Source organism: Nothobranchius furzeri, chromosome 4 (assembly GCF_043380555.1).
Source record: "Nothobranchius furzeri strain GRZ-AD chromosome 4, NfurGRZ-RIMD1, whole genome shotgun sequence".
In the NCBI taxonomy this organism is placed as follows: domain Eukaryota; kingdom Metazoa; phylum Chordata; class Actinopteri; order Cyprinodontiformes; family Nothobranchiidae; genus Nothobranchius; species Nothobranchius furzeri.
In genome coordinates, this window is record NC_091744.1 from 85,941,574 (window position 1) to 85,963,561 (window position 21,988).

Consider the following 21,988-nt stretch of genomic DNA (forward strand, 5'->3'; position numbering starts at 1 on the left):
AAACTGAAGTTCTGGGAAACAAACCCTTCTGAAAAGCTTTATTGTTTAAATAAAACTGAATCTAAACAGCTCCTGAGAAACTTAGAAACTCTGGTTTTGTCCTTAAAACTACTTTAAATCTATATTTAAACATATATTTTTTTAATTCCCCCCTAAATGTCTCTTATATTGTTGGAAAATGGCTCTGTGTGGTTTTCCATCTCGTCACATGAATCCTTGCCGTACATTTATAGATGACAAACTGACTCTGAGAGGATGAAACGAAATTAAAGGCTGCAAAAGAGATCATTATCTAAATATGTCTTCTATAAATAAATGAATGGGTCTGGAAGAGCTGGTATTTGTTTTATTGTTGGCATCATACTGCACTAACGAGAAGTCTTTCCCGAGGCTTTGCTCTCTTTCTGTTCAGGAAACAGATCAGAAAAACAAATACTGACTAAACCCAGAGACGAGAAGAAAAACACACAGATGGAATCAAATGAATAAAAACAAATGTGTCTGGAGTCTTTGGGGAGGATCAGAAAACCAAATCACATCATTTACATCTGGAAATTTCTCTCAACAACCTGCAGCCACATGTCGCCACCTGGTGGTGGATTATGGATGATACATTTTTTTTAAATCTATATTTATTAAAAATATTTATTTATCTCAGGCTAATGTTTAGAAAACAACTGTATGATTATTGAATATATTTTATTAGGTACAAAATTTTTACAAAAACTAATTTGACACTTATCTCCTGCAGTACTTAGATCTTCCACAAGGAGGCAGAGGATCGTGGAAGTCTGTCCTAATCCTCTAAGTGACAGAAATGTGTGAATATGTGTAGAAAATAGGATTTATTTTGCATTAAAGGGTTAAAATAACTGTTTATCAGCATTTTAAGTTTTCTCTGATGTTTTAAATGTTAAAATAATGATCAAGCATTGATCACTGAGGTAAATCTTCTTGAAAAAAGTAAATAAATATTTTAAGAACAACGTTGTTTGCAGGAGCAGCGGGAGTAAGAACAAACAGTAGAAGTTAGGAATTATTGGAAAGCACCTCACTGGTCTAAAAGGCACCCTAAATTTCCAGATCAGCTTTTTTATTTTTAATGTCGACATTCTTCAGTTCCAGTGAAGGGAAATGTGACATTTAACGGGGCGTTTTGGGGACAGCCCGGTTGTTGTCCAGAGCAGAAAAAGTGTTGTAAGCTTGGAGCAGATCTGACTCGTCAGCAGAGCTTTTAGTGATTTGCCTTTTTGTTTAAGTTTGAACAGCAAAGTCAAGTCTCAGCAGTGACTTGAGAAATAATGAACAATAATAACAATTAATATTTTAACCCTTTGGTGCATAATGGTCACTACACTGGACAGGTACTCAAAAGTGTTGTTTTTTTTCTGCTATTAAGCACAGCTGTTGAAGACTTTATTGCATTTGAGGTAAGGCAAGCCAACATGTTTCATGTTCAGGACGCACGCCGTCCACTGAGGTGGACACGTAATAAATTACTAAATTATTAAATGTTAGAAAAATATTTGTTGAAATTTGTTTCATTCACACCTAAAGATGAGTGAAAAAAAATGTTTTTACATCATGGTTGAAGGTTTCATAATTCATGCATCAAAGGGTTACATGATTTGATTATATTTAAAATGTTGTTGTTTTTTATCTCTGAAGCAAAAATGAAACGAATCACAAGAAAACAGATCCCAGACGTTCCTGCTGGCTCAAAATACGATCCTGCACAACTGAACGTTTGTTTTCTGATGTTCCGGACCGTTCCAGCAGCCGTTAGAAAAACTAAAGCTGAAATTAGCTGCTCAGTAACTCTAGAGGAAACATGACGACATCATGCAGAAACTGTGGTCAGCTGCTAACAAATGAACTCATCCTCACAGCTTTTTATATTTAACATCTGGTATTTTAAAGGTGTTGTTCACTGAAAACCACATTTTTTATCTTATTTCTGATCATAAACAGTCACTCTGAGTGTTTCATGCAGGCTGAACATGAAAATAGTCTACTACACCTAACTCCTGCAGGAGCTTCTGATAGAAAACAGACGGTGAAACTCTAGGATTAGAAAATCCTGACAGATCTACGTCACCCTGTCACTAACATTCATGGACTCACCCATCATGATGGGGAAGGCTGTTGTTGGTTAGCGTCCAGGAAACAGCAGAGAACGTCTCGGCTAGTAAATGCTAAGTGTTAGCATTAGCAACCTCACCACACAGCAGAACTCCTCCAGGCTTGTGTTATAGCGGAGACAAAACATCCACGTTGCATGTCAGTGATAGAGTCACGTTGCTGCATCCAATCCAAGGCGAGATATCCAAATAACAGGAAATAAGACTCCAAAACCGGTCGTCTGAAGCTCAGCTGGGATCCGGAACTGCGCTGCTCTGGGTGGCTGCATGTTGGAGTAGCTCTGTTGACTACATGTAAGTTTAGCCTTTTCTTGGACATTTTTTCTTCTAGTTTCTCAAGAAAAACTGTATTTTTTGGACACTTTACTTTTCTGTTTCTGGTGCTGTGAAGCTTGGAGGATTTTTACTGCTATTTTTTTTTTAGCTTTTTTCACTTTTTGAGCATTTGTTATGAGCGTAACCATGGCAACGAGCTGGTTTACAATCGGGAGCAGCTGATTAACATTGGAAAGGCTGAAATAATACCTCAACTGAAGCCACAACTCCTAAGTGATCTAAAACGCAAGAAGCGTGGGTGCAGAGCGGGAGCAAAACAGAGACAGAGAAAGAACTTTGCCAGAAACTCCAGAAGACACGGGTGGGGGCCTCAACTATCGCCTGGATTAAAGACTACCTGACAAACAGACCACAGTTTGTGAGGCTGAAGAACTGCACATCAAACCAGGCAATCAGTAACATTGGAGCACCACAGGGGACTGTACTCTCACCATTCCTTTTCACCCTGTACACCTCAGACTTCCAGTACAAATCAGAGACCTGTCATCTACAGAAATACTCAGATGACTCTGCAGTTGTCGGGTGTATCAGAGATGGACAGGAAGCTGAGTACAGAGAGCTGGTGGAGCGCTTTGTGGCATGGTGTGGAAACAATCATCTGACCTTGAATGTGAACAAAACAAAGGAGATGATTTTAGACTTCAGAAGAAACAGGGTGGAGTCAAACACTGTTTCCATCATGGGAGAAGAAGTGGAGGTGGTTGAGGAATACAAACACCTTGGAGTTCACCTGGACAACAGACTGGACTGGAGAAAGAACAGCGAAGCCGTTTACAAGAAGAGACACAGCAGACTGCACTTCTTGAGGACGCTTAGGTCCTTCAATGTCTGTAGCAAGATGCTGCAGATCTTCTACAAGTCCATGGTAACAAGCTGGTTTACAATTGGGAGCAGCTGATTAACATTGGAAAGGCTGAAATAATACCTCAACTGAAGCCACAAATCCCAAATGAGCTAAAACGCAAGAAGCGTGGGTGCAGAGCGGGAGCAAAACGGAGACAGAGAAAGAGGAAGTTCAAACCATCTCTTCCATCGATCATAACGGGCGATGTGAGATCACTGGCCAACAAGATGGAGGAACTCCAAGCCCTTTCAAGGACTCAGCCAGAGTTTCAGCAGTTTCAGAACCGCTGGAGGAGATCATGCAAAGAAGGATTCTCCAGAGAATCAAGAAAATGATGGACAACCCTGAGCATTCTCTTCACAAGACTGTCCGACAACGGAAGAGTGTCTTCAGTCAGAGGCTTCTTCAGTTTGGCTGCAACACTGACCGCTACTGGAGATCCTTCCTGCCAACAGCCATTGTAATATACAACAACTCTTTGATGACTTGATTATTATTATTATTCTGAGCTACTACAGCAATCAGTTTCCCTCTGGGATTAATAAAGTATTTTTGAATTGAATTGAATTGAATTGAATTGAATTGAATTGAATTGAATTGAATTGAATTGAATGTGGGTAACATTTAGGTCCGAGAAATGGTGCACTGGTATATCCCCCCCCCCCCCTCCCCCCGACAATGACTTACAAGGCGTTCATTCCTAGTAGAGACCGCTGCGTGTGGACTGATTAAACAAGTTTTCTGCTCCTTTAAGAATTAACAGAGAAAACAGACAAAAAATGTTAAACTCGTTTAAAATGAAAGTCTCATCATTCACTGAAGGGGTGCACATCCAGGATGAGACGATGGAGAAACAGCTGTTTTGGTCAAACCTTTAAAATAACGCCAACAACTCATGTTGCGTTATCAGATAGCACATGGTTCAAGCTCTGCTGCTTTACACCACGTTTTAGCTTCATGCCAGATGTTGTAGCCGTTCTTCTGTTAATGAGGTTAACCCAGAAAGTTGTAAATCCCGTTTATCTGTTGTAATAAATAATAAGGTGTTTATTCTGGTTTGTAGGACATCGAGGAGTTCAGCTTTGTGACCCAGTTGGCCGGCCTCACCGATCACCTGTCTGTAGCCATGAGACTGGCCGTTTCCACCGGAGAAGAGGAGCCCTAGCTCGACCACCCGAGCTCTCGCTCTTTAATACTGCCATGGAGGAGGGAGGCTGGAGGAAATAAAGACACTTTAAATGAGTTTACAGATACCGGAGCGGCGCGGCGTTGGACGGGAGAGTCAGCGAGTAGGTGGATGAGTCAGAGGCGCTCGGGGGAGAGAAGAAAGAGGAACGGAGAGAAACTCTGACGGGGAGAGAGATGAGGTGGGGAACTTAGATCAGGAAGTCGGAGAGAGATCTTCTTGGGTGATTGGCTCGTGAGCTTCAGCAGGCGTCTGAGACTGTTCACTAACCTCGCTGAACTGAATCCAGATGGGTTTGATTTGAGTGTTTCTTGTAGCCAGTACACACACTCCTTTCCTCGGATCTATTGAGTCGTAGTTTAAGGACAATTTTCTTTTCTTTTTAAAGCCTCTACCTTCAGGGACACTTGGATGACCACTAATGTGTGTAAAAGGAAAGCGTGCAGCTGCTGACCGGCCTTTACACCGACCGTCTGCGTCCTCGTGTCGTGCTCCTCCCCGCCGGTCAGCCGCTCGCCCTGCTGCCCTCACGCCATTCCCAGGAACCTCAACAAGTGTCTTTCTTTTCTTAAAAAAAACAAAATGTCTTTCTAGAAAACAACAAAGGCTATTTCTATCGCCGACACTTTTTATAGGAGCTTTAAAGGCCTGTTTAATATGAAATGTGACGTTTGTAAGGCGAGATTGTTCGGAAGCGGATGTGAAGTCGGAGGAGGAAGCTGCTCGTTTGATGCTTACAGCATGTTTGTCAGCCATGACTGGTAAAAAAAAAAAGACCTTTATTTTCTAAAGCTTTGCTGATGCATGATGGGAAATGGTTTACAGCAGCTTGAATCACGCCGTCTTGAGTCTGGGCGCCTCGTCCCTGAAGCGCGCGCTTGTGTTTGGCGTTGGTGCATGTGTGACACATGAATAGGTACGCACCGAAACGTGACGATTTAGATGACACAAGCACACAAGCACGTTTTGTAAAACAGGAGTTTTTAGGTTTGTTGACTTGCAGAAGCAGTAACGTCCAGTTTCAGGGGTCCAAACATGTTATTGGGCAGGACTGTAAACGCCTGCGTGCTGCACAACCCGACCCGTGTGGTTCCGCAGATCCACTCAGCCAGCAGTCAGGTCCAAAACTTTACCAACAAGTTTAAAGCATGTTCAGAAACCTCTGTGGAGCTGGTTAATCTGCCCGGAGGCCATGAGGAACTAGCAGGATTAACCTGTTAGCATCACATCCTGCACATTTCCCGCTCCATCACCCGCATCGCAGACCAAACAAAATGATGCTCACTTGTGAAGTTTTGTGATTCTTTAGCTGTAAAACTGAAGCATTTTCTGCTTTATTTTGAATAGAATGTTTGAAACTGAATCTGTTGACCTTAAAAACGTTGCAGGAGTCTCAGAAAATGCTTTGAGGTCACTAAATATCAAACATCACGGAGGTGGGGTTTACCCTCCGGCTGTTTTATCATTAAAGCTGAGAAACAGGAGCTGGGATTGTGTGCAAACACCGCGACTATCCATGTGGTTCCTGTAGAAGGTACTGGTTCTGGTTCTGTTGGTGTGCAGCGATAATGTCCAACTGGCTTCAGAACCATTTAAATCCTTTATGACATTCATTTACCTCATTTGAACAACGCTGTGGTGTTTCTTCTATCTGCGGCTTCATGTTTTAATATCAGCCGTTAACTGGGTTTCATGCATCCTTTGTTGGGGGATTTTCGAAATAAAAGATGTAAAGTTTTGTTTCCAGGCCCAGGATTAAATAACTCTTCCAGCAGAATTTAGCGTTTTAATTTCTTGTGTGAATCAAAACTATAAACTCGGCTCTAAAGCAGTATTTAGACGTTTAAACTTCTCAGCTCTGATCACAGTGTTACCAGGTGTCTGCACCTGGCTCCTGATTCAGAAATGACATGGTGAACTATGTTTACAGCGTATTTATTAATACTCTGCCCGATTCCTGAGGACTTTTTTAACACAACCTGTGTGTGTCGGAGCAGCTCGTGTCATTTTCGGCAGGCGTGTGGGATCAGGTGCGGCGAGTTCTCAGCTGTTTTTTTACAGGCAGTCCTCACAGGTCACCTGTAGGACTCTTCACATTGTAAAAATTAAGACTGATATTATAAAGGTGTGTGTTTGTTCTTCAGCGTGTCTGTTTTTATACTTTATGATTCACCACTTGTGTGTTTTAGAAATTAGATCAAAATTTAAGAGTTTTTAATCAAAAGTTGAGGAAGAACCTCAGAGGTTCTGCTCCGATCCTGAGAACCGCATCTGCAGGTGAAAGTAAACATCGGGTATCATTTTTAGGACTTTGATTTGTACTTTTTCAGCCGTTTTATTTGTTACAAAACAAACTGAATATGTTCATATGAAATGTGTTTTGCTGTTTTTTTATCTGACTTTCTTCATGATGTTTTTTTTTTTTCAATTTTGGCCTTTTGGTTTGGAAAAAGTGGTCTCGATCAATATTTCTCCAGACTTTCTGAGCGGTTTTCATTGTTTTTTCATAAGGGTGTTTTTGTTTTTGTTGTTTGCTGAAACACTGAACTCCCACCTAAACTCCTAAATGAGCCGCATGCGTCTCGACGAACCAGGCAACTAGACATGAAACCAGATTTAAAGAGCAAGTCACCCCCTACCAGAGTTTCACTCAACTCCCACTTCCTGTTTGAAAAATGCAACAAATGTTGTTGCCTAGCAGACCAAGAGGGCGGAGCCGCTAACAAATACACACACACACAACGACATTGTGACATCATATGGTACCAGCTAACGTTCTAGGGTACCTCTTAGCCAATAGCGATGGCAGATTTAAATTCAAATGCAGTGCAGAGTTTTTACCTGACAACGGCACAACACTGACAGTTTTAGGCAGAAAATTAACATTTGAACTAAAATGCACTAAAGTGCAAAACTGTTGACTACACGTGTCTGCAGCACGATTAGACACGCATTTATATAGTCATCAGAACACAAGTTATTTGGGGGTGACTTGCTCTTTAATGAATATCTTAATGACCAGAATCGTAGTTTATGGGAAATATGGTAATTATCTACACACTCACTACAGAAATCATCTTCCCGAATGCCACCGACTGTAATATTTGGGTTAAAGTGCATCATAAACCGTTACGCCAAGCTCCTCACAGGTAGGAGGAGTAAATAAAATCGATATGAAGATAGAAATAAAAGTTGCAAATGAATCAGTGTTGCCAACCGTGTAAAATTCAAAGTATTAAATGAAAAGACAGACGATGTTGCCAAAGAAGTTGTCACACTCAAATGTTTTCCTGCTGTTTGTCACTTTGGTGAAATGCTATTAAAGCTAATAACTGATGCTTCAGAGTCGGGCTGGATTTGTGAGTTATTCCTCTGAGACAGTAGTTTAGCTTCTTGTGTTCCACCGGACTGATGTGTGTTATCTAAAATGTACAGTACTCATATTTGCTTAGAACACAATAAATAACCCCTCTGTTCATTGAGCTCCACTGGCTACCGCTAGCAGCACGCATCAAATTCAAATAGCTAACACTAGCATACAAAGTCCGAGATGGTACGGCTCCCATCTACCTGAATCCTCTTGCAAAGGCTTACGTCTCGGCCCGGCCGCTCCGGTCATCACAGGATGGTCGGCTAGCAGTGCCTACACCACGCTCAGGACAATCCAGACTCTTCTCATGCATCGTTCCACAAATGTGGTGTCATGGTTTGTGCTGAGTCTTTTCTGTGTGCAGGTGGGTGTGCCTGGAGAGCAGCTGCTGCCCATCTGTTCATCAGTGGTCAGGGGGTTTAAGGAGCGTCGGGACAACTCATCAGTGCCGGATGACACTCAGCATTGGGAACTTCTCCTCCACCAACCAAACCTCCATCATCTGGAAAATACACTCACCGGATTCCAACCCTGCCTACCAGCCCCGTCGCTCGCCCCTGACCGCCTGCTCTCCAACCCACACCTGCCAACCTGGACATCCCGAACTCTGGTGCTCAGCTCCCAGCCATGCTTCTGACTCTCACTCGACCAGCTCAGCCAGCCGCACCCCCCCCCCCCCCCCCCAACAACCAGGAAGCCGTAAGCTACAAAACTCATATTCCTTACACTGTCAACCTGCAAATACTCACTCCTGTCTCCGCTCTAGAACTCCACCGGAACCACCCGAACTCTGACCATCATCTCCACCTTCCACCGTACAAAAATAAACCTTTTTTTTACTTACCTTCTGTCTCAGTGTGTGATTCTGCATGTCGTGGGTCAAAAAACTACAACCCAACATGACATGTGGAATGACCTTCCAAGCACTACCAGAACAGGAGCTTCCTTTTCAAGTTTCAAGAAACTCCTGAAGACCCTGCTCTTCAGAGAGCATCTTCTAAACTAGCACCCTCCCTGCACCCGTCCCCCCTCTACTGTTCACTCCTTGTTCCCTCCTCTCCATGATTGATGTCAAGTTGTTGTTGTTGTTAGCCTCAAGGGCAACATGCCGATTATCACTCGTACGTCGCTTTGGACAAAAGCGTCTGCTAAATACATAAACATAAATGAATAACGTACCTTAGATCTTCCATTAATGATCAAATGACGCCGTTCTGCTGTTCGCTGCTCTTAGCGGTTATTTATTAGCTCCGTTCTTTTCCAGTTTTAATATTTGATGTTCGCTTCTCTGGCCTCTGGTTCATTTTTTTCTTCGCAGCGCTGTTGCGAATGACAATCAAGCAACTGAAATAAGCCGCCTGTGATCTTAGAACCACTCTTGAAGCTAAATCCTTCCGCCTCACCCGAGCCCTCTGACCCAAACCCTTTCAGAACAGACTCAGTTCCGCAAGAGCACCAACGATTATAAAAATAAAACATTAACAACCAAAACTATGATTTATTCAGGCCTTTTTGTACAGGGGTCACCTAATAATTTAGTTTCTGTTTGCATCCCTGAGGAAAATTAGGTTTCCTTCCCCCTTCTTGAGTCCAGTGTAGGATGAAGTGGTTACGGGGAGTCGGCTGTGAGCTTGCGTAGCTGCATGTGCTCTAACGACGCTTCAGGCTTGTAGTCTTAGTAGGTGCGGCGCCTCGTTTTCTTATCCTTTCCTGGTTCGAGTTTCTTTAATTTCACATTTGATTGTTTGTTTTTATTGATTCTTGTCTTTAGTGGGGATTGTTGAATCTAATGTGGCTGAGGAATCAATCAACTAGCTTTATTTTTCAAATCTTCAACAAACTGCTTATTTTCTTCTGCTTTTCTGAGAAAACTACAGAAATAACCCTTTATATCTGCGTCTCGTGTCTTTATGTGAGTCGTCTGGTGAGCTGCAGACAAGGAGATGAAATGTGACGCTGACGCTTGTCCACAGGTTCAGTCTAAATGAAGGTCAACATTGAGGACGTGCATTTCTTTATTTCCTCTTTTTTCAGTGTCATCAAAAAGAAAAGATAACTCGTCGGAGGAGACGCTGTCTGCCTCTAAACGCATGTTTTGTCTGGAAACCTTTTTTTATTATTTGTTCTTTTGAAGGACAAATACTGGAGAAGTGAAAGAAGCGCGTAGGCGTTCTGCTTTTGATGAACGGGTGGCGAGTCTACACGCAGTTGAATTGACACACTGAGTCAAGCATGGAAAAACTCCCCTCCCCTTGAAACTCAAGTGGTTTGGATCCAAAACACAAAGTTCAGCTGAAGCTTCAGTGATGTTTCAATAATCCCAATCAGAGTTGACGAAGCTGCAACAAAAGTACGCAAGCATTTATTTTCATCTGCCTCACAATTAACAATTTCAAAACTTCATTAGTAAATATGTAGAAAATAAATTAATTAGAGAAATTCAGATGTCCGTTTTGTGTAGAAATGTGTGGCTTTCCAGGATCCCCCTAAGGGTATAGAGCTGGTCCAGTGTTCCACGGCCAGGACCAAAACCACATTGCTCCTCCTGAATCTGAGGTTCAACAATCCGACGGACCCTCCTCTCCAGAACCCTGAATAGATCTTTCCAGGAAGGCTCAGGAGTGTGATCCCCCTGTAGTTGGAACACACCCTGCGGTCCCCCTTTTTAAATAAGGGGACCACCACCCCGGTCTGCCAGTCCAGTGGGACTGCCCCCGATGTCCACGCGATATTGCAGAGCCGCGTCAGCCAACACAGCCCCACAACATCCAGAGCCTTAAGGAACTCCGGACAGATCTCATCCACCCCTGGAGCCTTGCCACAGAGGAGCTTTTTAACCATCTCAGTGACCTCCGCACCAGAGATTTGAGAGGCCAACCCAAAGTCCCCAGACTCTGCTTCCTCACTGGAAGACGTGTCGGTGGGATCAAGGAGGTCTTCGAAGTATTCTGCCCACCGATCCACGACGTCCTGAGTAGAGGTCAGCAGCACACCGTCCCCACTATAGATAGTGTTGGTAGCGCACTGCTTCCACCCCCGAGGTGCCGGATGGTGGACCAGAATCTCCTCGAAGCCGAACGGAAGTCTTGCTCCATGGTCTCACTGAACTCCTCCCACACCCGGGTTTTTGCCTCGGCGACCACCCGAGCTGCGTTCCGCTTGGACTGCCAGTACCCGTCAGCTGCCTCTGGAGTCCCACAGGCCAAAAAGACCTGATAGGATTCTTTCTTCAGCTTGACAGCATCCCTAACCGCCGACGTCCCCCAGCGGGTTCGGGGGTTGCCACCACGACAGGCACCGACGATCCTGCGACCACAGCTCCGGTCGGCCGCCTCAACAATGGAGGCACGGAACAGGGTCCATTCAGACTCAATGTCCCCCACCTCCCCCGGAACATTTTGGAAGTTCTGTCGGAGGTGGGAATTGAAGCTCCTTCTGACAGGAGACTCTGCCAGACGTTCCCAGCAGACCCTCGCGATACGTTTGGGCCTGCCTGGTCTGACCGGCATCCTCCCCCACCATCTGAGCCAACTCACCAGCTCCGGTTTTTACAAACCAGTAAATAATTTCTGTTTTAGCTGGCACAACACAGGAGAGCCACCTCAGGTCAAGACTCTGCAGTTCACCTACACCTGAAGGACAAGGGACACACTTGGAAGATGACAAGTACACATTCTAGACAGAGAAGATAGATGGTTTGAGAGAGGAGTAAAGGAAGCTATCTGTGTCAAATGGGAATAAGCTACATGAAATAGAAGAGGAGGCCTCAGGTTTCATCTTTCCAGCACCTTCAATGCAGCTTTAAACCTAATTCCAAAACAGTTTCAGTCTAGGTCACACCCCCCTGTATCTAATCAAAACAACCATTCTAACACAATAGGTCTTAATCAATGACTCCTCAGGAGGTAGGGAGGAGGGGTATTCATATGTAGTTTCAGCTCGTTGACCCTCCCATATTCCAGTCAGAATTGACAAGTCTCCTCAAATGAGAAGCAAAATGTCTTCAAAATAACCAAAGACGTCCAGCTGCCTTCATTAAAGCCCTTTGGAATAGTTGAAAATAAAATTTATTTCAGTCTGAATTAAACAAATCAAGCTAATTTCACCTCCTAACTCCTCCAGGATTAATGTAAGGAACCTTGGAGTCATTCTGTTCTTTAACTGTCAGATAACACATGCTGCCTTCCTCGTTCCGTCTTCCAGAGGTAGAAATATTGATTATCAGTTTTCTATTACCAGGATGTTCTAAAGGTTCTCCAGCTGAGTTTTGATGAGATTCAGGAGGAAAGATCCCATTCCTCCAGTTTTAAGGATGCTTCGTAGCCGTTCCTACACGAGACATGAAAGAACAAGACAACATACTCCAATCCAATTTTATTTATAAAGCGCATTCAACAAGGCGTTACAACCAAACAAGGCGCTGTACACTAAAAATGTTAGTCAATTAAACCGGCAAAAACTTATACAATCATGTCGAACACAGATAAAAGATAAAAAGGAAATACAACAAAATTCCCAGAACTAACAGCTAGAAATCAATAAAACACAGGGAGAATAAAAAATTAGAAAAAACATTTTAAAAAGAACCAGAATAATACGGAAGTTGATATTGTGAATTCCATTTTTAAACAGTGCAGTTGTGACTAAGGTTCATAGTGTCAAGGTGAATTTTATAAAAACTAGAATTAAAATTTTAGCATCACTTCATCGGCTCGAAGCAATCTAACAAAAAAAAACATTTACTCACGATATTTATCCGTTCCCGCAGCCAAAGAGAATTTACTTCATTTTAGCGTAGATGTGTATTTTTAGTTTAGTGTGGTGTATTTTGATAGCGTAGAGCGCGTGGAACTGCAGGTTAAGAAAGAATTACGAGGTTCTAAATGATCTTTTTGAGATGGCAGGATGAGTCACCGACTGCTGCAAGGTGTCTTCATGCCCGACTGGCTATAAACTCATCGGGGGGGGCTACAGAAAATACAGGAATGAGTCATTCACTCATTCATCCTGAAACAAACATGCCGTTAAAATGAGCATTAATGAAAGTGATTCTGCTCTTTTAAGCAAATATTGTGAACTTCAAGCTCTGACAAATAAAACGTTCATTTCGGTGTGACATTTGCTTCATTTATAATGATAATTTTTTTCTAAATGGAGGTTTGCGTTGACATAAATAAGTCACATCAGAACATTTTTGGTCATCTAATTGGATTCTGGATGTTACAGACCTCCACACGTAGCTAAGCGTTGCTAACGCTAAAGCATGCTTCAGGAGGAACCGTGTCTAAAGTCACGATGGTTTAAATAAACAAAGATAAAATAGATCCAGGAAGCATCGCTCGAAACTGAATCCAGAAAAAGAAACGTAGCCAAGAGATTTCAGGACAAAAACAAACAAAATGTCAATGAGAAAAAGACTCATTCAACCCAAGGTACGAATAAAATTCAGTTAAAAAAAGTTCATCAAATTCACGATTGCAAAATGATAAAGATGTAGAGAAGATCGAGCAGACATTGGTGATGAAGTGGTGAAACAATGTGATCACTGGATGTCGTGAATAACACGCTATGAGAGCTGTTTGGGATTGGATGATGAGTTATTGTGGTTAGATTTCACAAGCTTCAGTTCCTTCCTCCTATTCAAACTAACAATGACTGTTTTTTCCGTACTCATAACTTTATGCATATAACTTTATTCTACAAGCTATGAAAGCAGTAAATGCTGCTAATTTAGAGGTTTTTTACATGGTGTCTTATGAAGTTGGTTCTTATCAAAACGGCATCAGACGCAATCATGCTGTGTCTACCTCGCCCTTTCTTTGGAGACCCTCTTCGCGGATCCGGAGCTCAGGAAGGTCAGATGACCTCTGGGCACCGAGGTTCAGTGGATGAACCGCAGCACCGACGCTCCGGTCCAGAGATGTCGCCGGGCACTCAGGTTGGAACTAGTTTGCGTCTAGAGCCGCCGTTTCTGAACAGCTGAAGGAACCGTCTTGCTGTGTCAGCTGCAGGCAGCTTTTAGCTTGTCGAAAGCTTGTCAAGAGGTGCGGTGGTTACAGAGTTTCCTCTGGTGGCCCGTCCGGAATTCTGCACAAACTAACAGGATGCTGAATCTCACAGAACCCTGGAATCACTCCGCAAGTGATCCTGTTTTAATATTCTCATATTATGATTTACTTGGCCAATCGGGACGTGCCGTGTTAAGAGGTGTTAACAAACAAACCTCAGAACGTCACGCCTTCTCAGGTACAGGACGCTCTGATTTATGGGTGAGAACATTTCTATGTGCAGAAATTACTTTATCTCATCAACATTGTGTCTGAGTGTAGATAATGATTCACTTGTTAAACCAAACATTACTGATCATAACATCTAAATGTTTCATTGTAATATTAAAATTCATTTCAACCTTATTACCTTAGGCACATATTAATCAAAACATTTCATTTCATGATTAATTAACTCACATGAGCTGAAAGTGTTCGCTTTATTCAGAGGCATGAGGAATCCTGTAGAAGCGATGAGGGAAGCTTAGGCCTTGAAACAGGAACAGCTTGTTGACGATGTGTTATCGTGTGTTCAGAGATGCAGAATCTTCTGGGCTTGTTGGAAGACAGAGTGTCAAATCCAGCTTAGAGAACGGAGTTTCTGTCTGCAGATGACCGGTGGCATGTAGGTCAATCTGTAGGTGAAAACTGACCATTTATGGTGATTTTATTTGTCCCCCTTTATAATAATGTTCCCTTATAAGAAATGACTGCACTAAAAATATTCCGTTCAAACCCTGATGAATGATTCCCAAACAGCTTTTAGCGATTATTAGAATTATTGTTGCAGCCTTCAGTGTAAAAAAAAGCCTTCAGAATATCCTAACTGGTTTGACTTCTGCTGTATCGCATAACAATCATGTCAGTCACTCCTCAGAGGCGTGAGCTCTGTGTTCACAGACATGCAGGAACTCTGGGATTTCCTCTCTGCCCTTTTTAAATGCTGCACGTTGTTTTGTTAGTAGAAGTTTGCTTTGTGCTTGCTGCTAATGATGTAAATTCATCATGTGATGAGAGCAGCCCACAGAAACTACAGCTGCAATCACGCCACTCGTGAACAATGAAAGGGAAAAACCACGTCCGATTAAAAAGCGTCCTGATCACAAAGTTTAGGAGAAGTGAAAATCAGCTCATCTGTAGTTCAGCAGAAAGGAGAATCTCCCACGTAGGTGAATCCCCCGACACGTCAGAATGGAGCGCTGGGCCGTCCCCTGACCTGTCTTCGTCTGTATAAACGTGGCTGCAGATGGAGTCCGGACGGCAGAGGCGACAAGCTGAACTCACCTGAGATTTTCACCTGCTGCTCAGAGCAAAACAACAAAACCACGCGACTCAGGATGGCTCGTCTCACTCTGTCTCTGCTGGTTCTGGCGCTGGCCGTGGTCGCAGTCACCGAAGGTGAGACGGACAACAGTTATAATCAGGAAGTTTTTAAACGATGAGATGAATTTTGAGCAGTTTGTTTTGTGAAGGAGGAATCAGAAAGACAAAGTGTTTTGGTTTTATGAAAGATTTAACATTTATGCGGCTTTAATCATTATTTAATGAATTTTCTGAGTAGAAATACTATTCTAATTTCAATATAATTATTTTTCAATTCAAATGAAATATGCAAAAGAGTTACTCAATAGAAATTAATACAAAATGTCCTCGTTGTCACGTTAAGGGGATGGTTAGGACCCAAAAATGCAGATACCCAGGATGACTCGTGGCAGGAGTTGATGTAAAGAATAAATCCTTTTATTTGTAGGATGACAACAAAAATAAATCCAAAAGGCTGCGAGCCAAAAATCCAAAAGTCCTGGAGCACAGGACACCGAAAGCTCACTTAGAGGGACGAGACAAACCGTGTCAAATTACTGCAGCTTCAACAAATAAAATAAAAAATAAATATATAAATAAAAGTGCATTAACTTTATAAAGCTGACAAACACCTTGATTTATTTATCCCTGTTGTTTCATACCCTATTTAAGGTTTGTAGACCAAAATTAAACGTGTTTGATAAAATATAGATATTAGAAGAGTTATTATCTCAGAGCGAGAGACAAGCAGAACAATCTCTTTGACCAAACAACAGGAAATTAAAACGGGGAACCAACAGGGAGGAGTCTGATGAAGCTGATAAGCTGTTCTGAGATGTTTATTCTCTCGTCGTGCTCACAGGTCTGCGTGGAGTCGGCCCGAAGAAATGCTGCTTTCGTTTCAACGACAAGGTGGTGTCTAAAGAGAGAGTGGTGGACTACACCAAGACCAGCCAGCGCTGCCCCAAATCTGCCATTTTGTAAGTCGGCACGCTTTTAGAGAAGTGCATCAGTTACGTCACTGAATCTGAAACCAGTCCAGACGCACTAACATGCTCTTCTTCCTCTTTGTGTTCAGGCTGGAGACGGTTGCAGGCCGTGAGATGTGTGTCAGACCTTCTCTGCCCTGGGTGAAGGACCTCATCAGCTACCTGGATGCCAAAAACGCTCCAGGAGAAAGCTCTCACCTGTAATCACATCAGCGGTCTGCAGGGATGTGCTCGTGTGTTTTAATGATGCAAAGTTTTCTAAATACAACCAAAAGCAGCTGTTTTCTACATGTTTATCAAATATTCTAACATTTTATGGAACATTTCCAGCATGAGATGGGTTAGGGTATCTATTATTGTTTTTATCCTAAAGGCTAAATGAAGGACTTTTATGTTTAATGAGAGATTATTTTAATTTAACACTTAAATTCTGACCATAAACACTGTGAACCTTCGGATGTGTGTGTTGTAAAAGGGATTTGATATAAGCTACCATCTATTGCATATTACTGTGCAAAAGGTTTATTATCTTTATTTTTTACATTTTATTTAATAGAATTGCTTGTGTCACAAGCGTCTGTCGACTCTGAGGTGTTCAGTTAAGAATTGCATTTTAAAAAACTTTCTTTGTTTGCTTGTGAACGCTTTCAAGTAAATCAAGGAAAAGATTCAAAGTATCTAGTTTTGTTTGTGAGTTCTAATTCCAAATTATGTGGTTTGTTTAAAGCGTCATTAATGTAGGAATGTTATTTAGGAACAAAGATGAAAATTTTGTTTTTTCTTTGACAAGTTTTCATAATTTTCATAATTCCATTTACCGGTCATCTACGTTCCTACCCTCACCTAAGGTCACGAGCTTTGGGTAGTGACCGAAAGAACGAGTTCACGGATACAAGCGGCTGAAATGAGTTTTCTCCGAAGAGTGGCTGGGCTCTCCCTTAGAGATAGGGTGAGAAGCTTGGTCATTCGGGAGGGGCTCGGAGTAGACCCGCTGCTCCTCCACATCGAGAGGAGCCAGTTGAGGTGGCTCGAGTATCTGGTCAGGATGCCTCCTGGACGCCTCCCTGGTGAGGTTCTCCGGACACGTCCAACCGGGAGGAGACCTAAAGGTAGACCCAGGACACGGTGGAGGGACTATGTCTCTCACCTGGCCAGGGAACGCCTTGGGATTCCCCCGGAGGAGCTGGCCCAAGTGGCTGGGGAGAGGGAAGTCTGGGCCTCTCGAATTAGGCTACTGCCCCCGCGACCCAACTCCGGATAAACGGATGAAAATGGATGGATGGAAGTTTTCAGAAGAGTTTCTAATCCTTTACAACTGAACAAATGATTTGTTGGGCTGTTGATCTGATGGTGAAATAAAGAAATAAAGTAAGTAAGTCATGTTTATTTGGATAGCACCTTTTGCAGAAAGAGCCACAAGGTGCTTCACAACAACAAAGTGATAAAACAACAATCATAACGATGCCACAGAGAGTGGCTACCATAAAGTCCATATAAACACAAACCTATAAGGCATTAAAGAAGGTTTCATAGAAGTAAAATCAATAAAACCTACAATAGCATCATATAAACACAAACCTATGAAGCGTAAAAGCTTTCAAATAAAGCTACACAAAATGAAGATCAATAAAAATCAACAAAATCTATAAAAGTAAAAAGATGCGACTTCAGCTGCTTTTTAAAAGACTCGACATGCAGGGTCTATGGTAAAGCATCCCAGGGGGGCTACATTGTAGTTTATCACCACCGGGGGTGAATGACTGATTGTGTTGTAAAGCTCCTTGGGGGGTTAGAGAAGCCTAGAAGGAGCTATATCAAATACAGATTGTTTACCATTTTGTAAACTTCAAAATAAGAGCCTTTGTACAAAAGAAGAGTTCAGTAATTTTGTTTTAAAGTGTTTGGTTCTGGGTGTCATGGTGGTACAATTGGTAAAAAGTTGTTTCCTCACAGCAAGAAGGTCACAGGTTCAAGTCCTGGCTGCAGCCTTTCTGCACAAGCATGTTCTGCCCATGCGCTCATCGATATTTTTACACACACGTTTTGCATATTTGTAGACAGAATGCTCACACATACGATGTGACAGTCTCATTTGAAGTCATGTCAGAGGTTGTTCCCATTGTGTGATGAGGACAGTTTCTTTTCTTGACTCTAGGGTGTGCAATTGGATCTCTGATGTAAATGAAAACGGAGCACTGCAGCGCTTTTTCTGTACACATCTGGCCTAAAGACAAGTCTGTTGACCACTTTAGTTTGGTACATTTAATGGAACTAGAATTTTTGTTGATATACTATATATATATATATATATATATATATATATATATATATATATATACATATATATATATATATATATATATATATATGTATATATATATATATATATACATATATATATATATATATATATATATATACATATATACTGTACATTAAAATGTATTGCACTCTTGTTCCTCACATTTGCCTAATTTACTGGGAAATGTCAAAGTGTTGGTGTTGATTTAATGAACTTGAGTCTGTGAAGCCAGTTTGGTCTTGAGCAACTGAACACATCACACCTGCATCCTGACAAGTGACACCTAACTGGGCCTAGACCATTATTTAGATTTTTATAATAGGAAAGAAGATAAAAGAGCTCCACTGATTTATTAAATAAGTTAATTTAGTCTTCATTGTAAACTAATATTCTTTTTCTTTTAGTAAAACAAACATTGTGGTTTTAAAGATGTTTTTTTTTCATTCCTGCTGACGGTCTCGGCTGAAGGCTGTGAGGAAGACCGAAACCTTTGTTAGCTGTTGCATTCTGAGTGATGATGTAATGAATTACATGAGTAATGAATCAGGCTTAAGCTGCAGTTGCTTTACAGCTTTTTTGGGAAGACCAGCAAAAAGACCATCACAACAGTCCAGCCTGCTGGAGATGAACGCACGAATGAGTTTCTCTAGATCTTGTCTGGACATGAGACCTCTGAGTCTTACTAACCCTGATCTAGTTATAGCCTTAAGGTGACCAGTGAAGCTCAGGTCTGAATGAATTATGACACCAAGATTTCTAACCTTTGTTTCTTCTGGAGCCACACTGAGAAATAACCTCCATCCTTTTTTCCAAAGACAGTAACTACAGTCCCGTCTGTGTTTAACTGAATGAATCTTGACTGCAGCCAGTCATTAACTTGCTCCAAACACTGATAGTGGGAGTCTATGGGACCACAGTCACTCTTAGAATGAGGTAGATCTGGGTGTCATCTGCATACCTATGATAGGTAATGTTGTCATTGTGTATGACCTGACCCAAAGGAAGCATGTAGAGATTGAAGGGCAATGGTCCAAGAATCAAACCTTGGTGGACCCCATATGTCATGGTGATCTGCTTTGATTTGTTATCACCAGTAGAAACAACATACACTTTTTTTTAGATAGGGTCTGAACCAACTTTGCGCACTGTGCCTGAAGGTCCCACCCAGTTTATGAGCCATCAAGAAGGATGTTGTGGTCTACAGTATCAAAAGCTGCACTGAGATTGAGCATCACCAGCAAAGATGTTTTGCCTGAATAAATAAACAATATTATTCAAAAGTAAACCAACCAAGTACAGGTTGAATTAAAGTAATATTTTTGACAGCATCGATATTATTAGAATAGTTGACTGTGTGAAACTTACCTTGACGATTTCAGTACTTTTAAAGTACAAATAGCCTACTATAATTTTGTGTTATTGGGGTAAAATTTAGAATTGTTTTTTGTATGTAAACGTAAATCCACTTTTGGTAGTGCTTTCAGCGTTCATAAATAGCGTTTGTACTGTAAATGTTTCGTGTTCTACTGGACAGAAATCAAATTTTCATTCCAATGTTCTCTTTTATTTTGAAAGTTTTACCCGGATGTAGCCAACATGATTTCCGTCTGTGCTCTGAACAAAATCAACCGTCGGAGCATTTTTCTTCACCGTGCTCTACCTCCCTGGCCTGTAGCAGCTTTAGCTGCCATATGTAATTCACCTCCATTCATTCATATTTAAAACACACGTTGTCTCCTTGTTGTTTGCGTAAAGTTTTCCTTTTTAGAAGCGGAAGCTGCGTTTTCGCTTCGCTTTGCCGCTCATTTGGACGTTTGTCGGTGTATGCCTCGGTGAGTGTCCGTAGCAGGCTGGGTGGTGACAGCAAACATGATCGAACGACCAGAAACTGCGGTTCCCAGCATCGCTGTAAGTCCATTTCTTTGTGAACATTTGAATGTTATGTGAATAATTTGTTTCCAATGAGATAATATTAAGTTTCTTAACTAAAATAGTAATTTATCTTGGGTCTGTTTGTTGCGGATTGAGCTTCTCGCACAGTCCAGCTGACCATATCTGGATGCTTGTAAAGGGATCCTGTAACAATTAGTGTATTCATAGAAAAATAAACGGACTATTTTGACGAATAACGTGATTTTATGAGTCTTGTTTTTTATCCTTCTAACCTCTTTCTGTGTAGAGCTTTGATAGTCTAAATCAAAACAAACAATATTTCTCGATTAAGACCTTTTGCCACATTTACTGTTTCATTAATTGAACTATAATATTAAATGATACCCTGAATGTCAGCTAGTTGACCCGAGGACGCCTTCAGGGTTCCCTACAGAACATCACGTATCTGGGGGATGTGGTCTGGTTTCAATTAGCCCTCTGCAGTGGGAGCCGAGATGGCTGGACTGTGAGAGATTCCTTCTTAGACCATGTTAGCAGTGAAAATATGTAACTGATGTCTGATTTCACTGCTTTTGCAAAAACAACAGTTTGGCATTTGCTCTTCTGCACCAATAAACAAAGCATTTATCACTATGAGCAACGTCAGTTTCACGGAGGTTATTGATCAACATGTTAGGTTTATTTATTTGGGAGACACTTTTCCTCCAAAGCAACTTCCGGTAATAAAAGGTGGCTTGTTTAGCCTGTGGGGGCACGCTGGGTTTTCAACCTGCAACCTTCTTGCAGCAAGGCACCTACCTGTGCTACCAGCTGCACCAACATGCAAAGTATGTGTATTTTTTGGTAGTTTGCAGTCTGAAATTTGATGTGTTAAGCTAATTTTTGGTAATTTACCTCCATCTACAGATGATATGCACTGATTTTCTAGTGATTTTGCATTCGTTCTTAACAGTTTTTGACACCTTTTGGTCATTTAATTATTAAGTGGTTCATTTTTTTGATAATATATATGATGGTAAAATTTCAAACAGACACTTAAGTTGAGGCTCCGCTCACGTCTTGGGTTATTTTGGACCCACTGACACCTCCACCTTACTCTTTTAGGGCTTTTTAAACTGTCACCCAGATCTAGCAGTGAGTGATTATTCACCACATGATGTGACACACATTGTTGTCATTCTGCATCTGTCTGTGGCAAAGCCTGAGGTGAACAGCAGTGACGTTTTCCGGTGTAACAAAGCGATGGTCATGCACTTCGTGTCCTGAGAGCCTGATTAAAAATAGCTGTTAGATTGGTGTTAAAAATAGCAGAAACAGCTTCAGTACAATCACATTTACATCCTCCTTTTGCACTATGAAGTGATGCAATTCACGATGAATTATTCCTATTAGAAATGTAAAATTAAAAAAATGAGATCAGCTGATGTAGGCTGTGAGAAGGCCGTGGATCAGCTGCTGAATGCATGGAGGAGGGGGATGATGTCAGTGAGCCAGGCAGCTACCATCACCACAGTTTGGACTGGGGGAGGGGTTCCACATGAATGACTGACTAAAAGCTTTCCTCTCTCTCCTCCGCCC

General features: G+C 41.8%; 3 protein-coding genes across 4 annotated transcripts in view; all 3 read left to right on the forward strand.

Moving 5' to 3' along the window:
• The window catches only part of smpd3 (sphingomyelin phosphodiesterase 3), an 82,676-nt gene extending 78,052 nt beyond the window's left edge, over positions 1 to 4,624 (forward strand). The window contains exon 11 of the mRNA XM_015965311.3: positions 4,385 to 4,624. Coding sequence (XP_015820797.3) covers positions 4,385 to 4,486 — 102 coding nt within the window. The 3' untranslated portion in view covers positions 4,487 to 4,624. The remainder of the gene's footprint in view (positions 1 to 4,384) is intronic.
• A 10,487-nt stretch (positions 4,625 to 15,111) lies between these two features.
• On the forward strand, positions 15,112 to 16,892 carry ccl35.1 (chemokine (C-C motif) ligand 35, duplicate 1). Its single transcript, XM_015965312.3, has 3 exons — positions 15,112 to 15,322; positions 16,089 to 16,206; positions 16,305 to 16,892. Exons 1-3 carry the CDS (start codon positions 15,262 to 15,264, stop codon positions 16,417 to 16,419), a joined length of 294 nt encoding a protein of 97 aa, XP_015820798.3. The 5' UTR covers positions 15,112 to 15,261; the 3' UTR covers positions 16,420 to 16,892.
• A 3,269-nt stretch (positions 16,893 to 20,161) lies between these two features.
• The window catches only part of septin15 (septin 15), a 58,454-nt gene continuing 56,627 nt past the window's right edge, over positions 20,162 to 21,988 (forward strand). For both annotated transcript variants that reach the window (XM_015965315.3, XM_054733453.2), the window contains exon 1: positions 20,162 to 20,425. In XM_015965315.3, the coding sequence (XP_015820801.1) occupies positions 20,387 to 20,425 (39 nt within the window). In that variant the 5' untranslated portion in view covers positions 20,162 to 20,386. The remainder of the gene's footprint in view (positions 20,426 to 21,988) is intronic.

Excerpts from the sequence above, each read along its gene's own strand:
- ccl35.1 (XM_015965312.3), top strand. The coding sequence starts at position 15,262 with ATGGCTCGTCTCACTCTGTCTCTGCTGGTTCTGGCGCTGGCCGTGGTC. Across the intron at positions 15,323-16,088 it reads CGTGGTCGCAGTCACCGAAG|GTCTGCGTGGAGTCGGCCCG; the intron begins GTGAGACGGACA and ends TCGTGCTCACAG. Across the intron at positions 16,207-16,304 it reads TGCCCCAAATCTGCCATTTT|GCTGGAGACGGTTGCAGGCC; the intron begins GTAAGTCGGCAC and ends CTTTGTGTTCAG.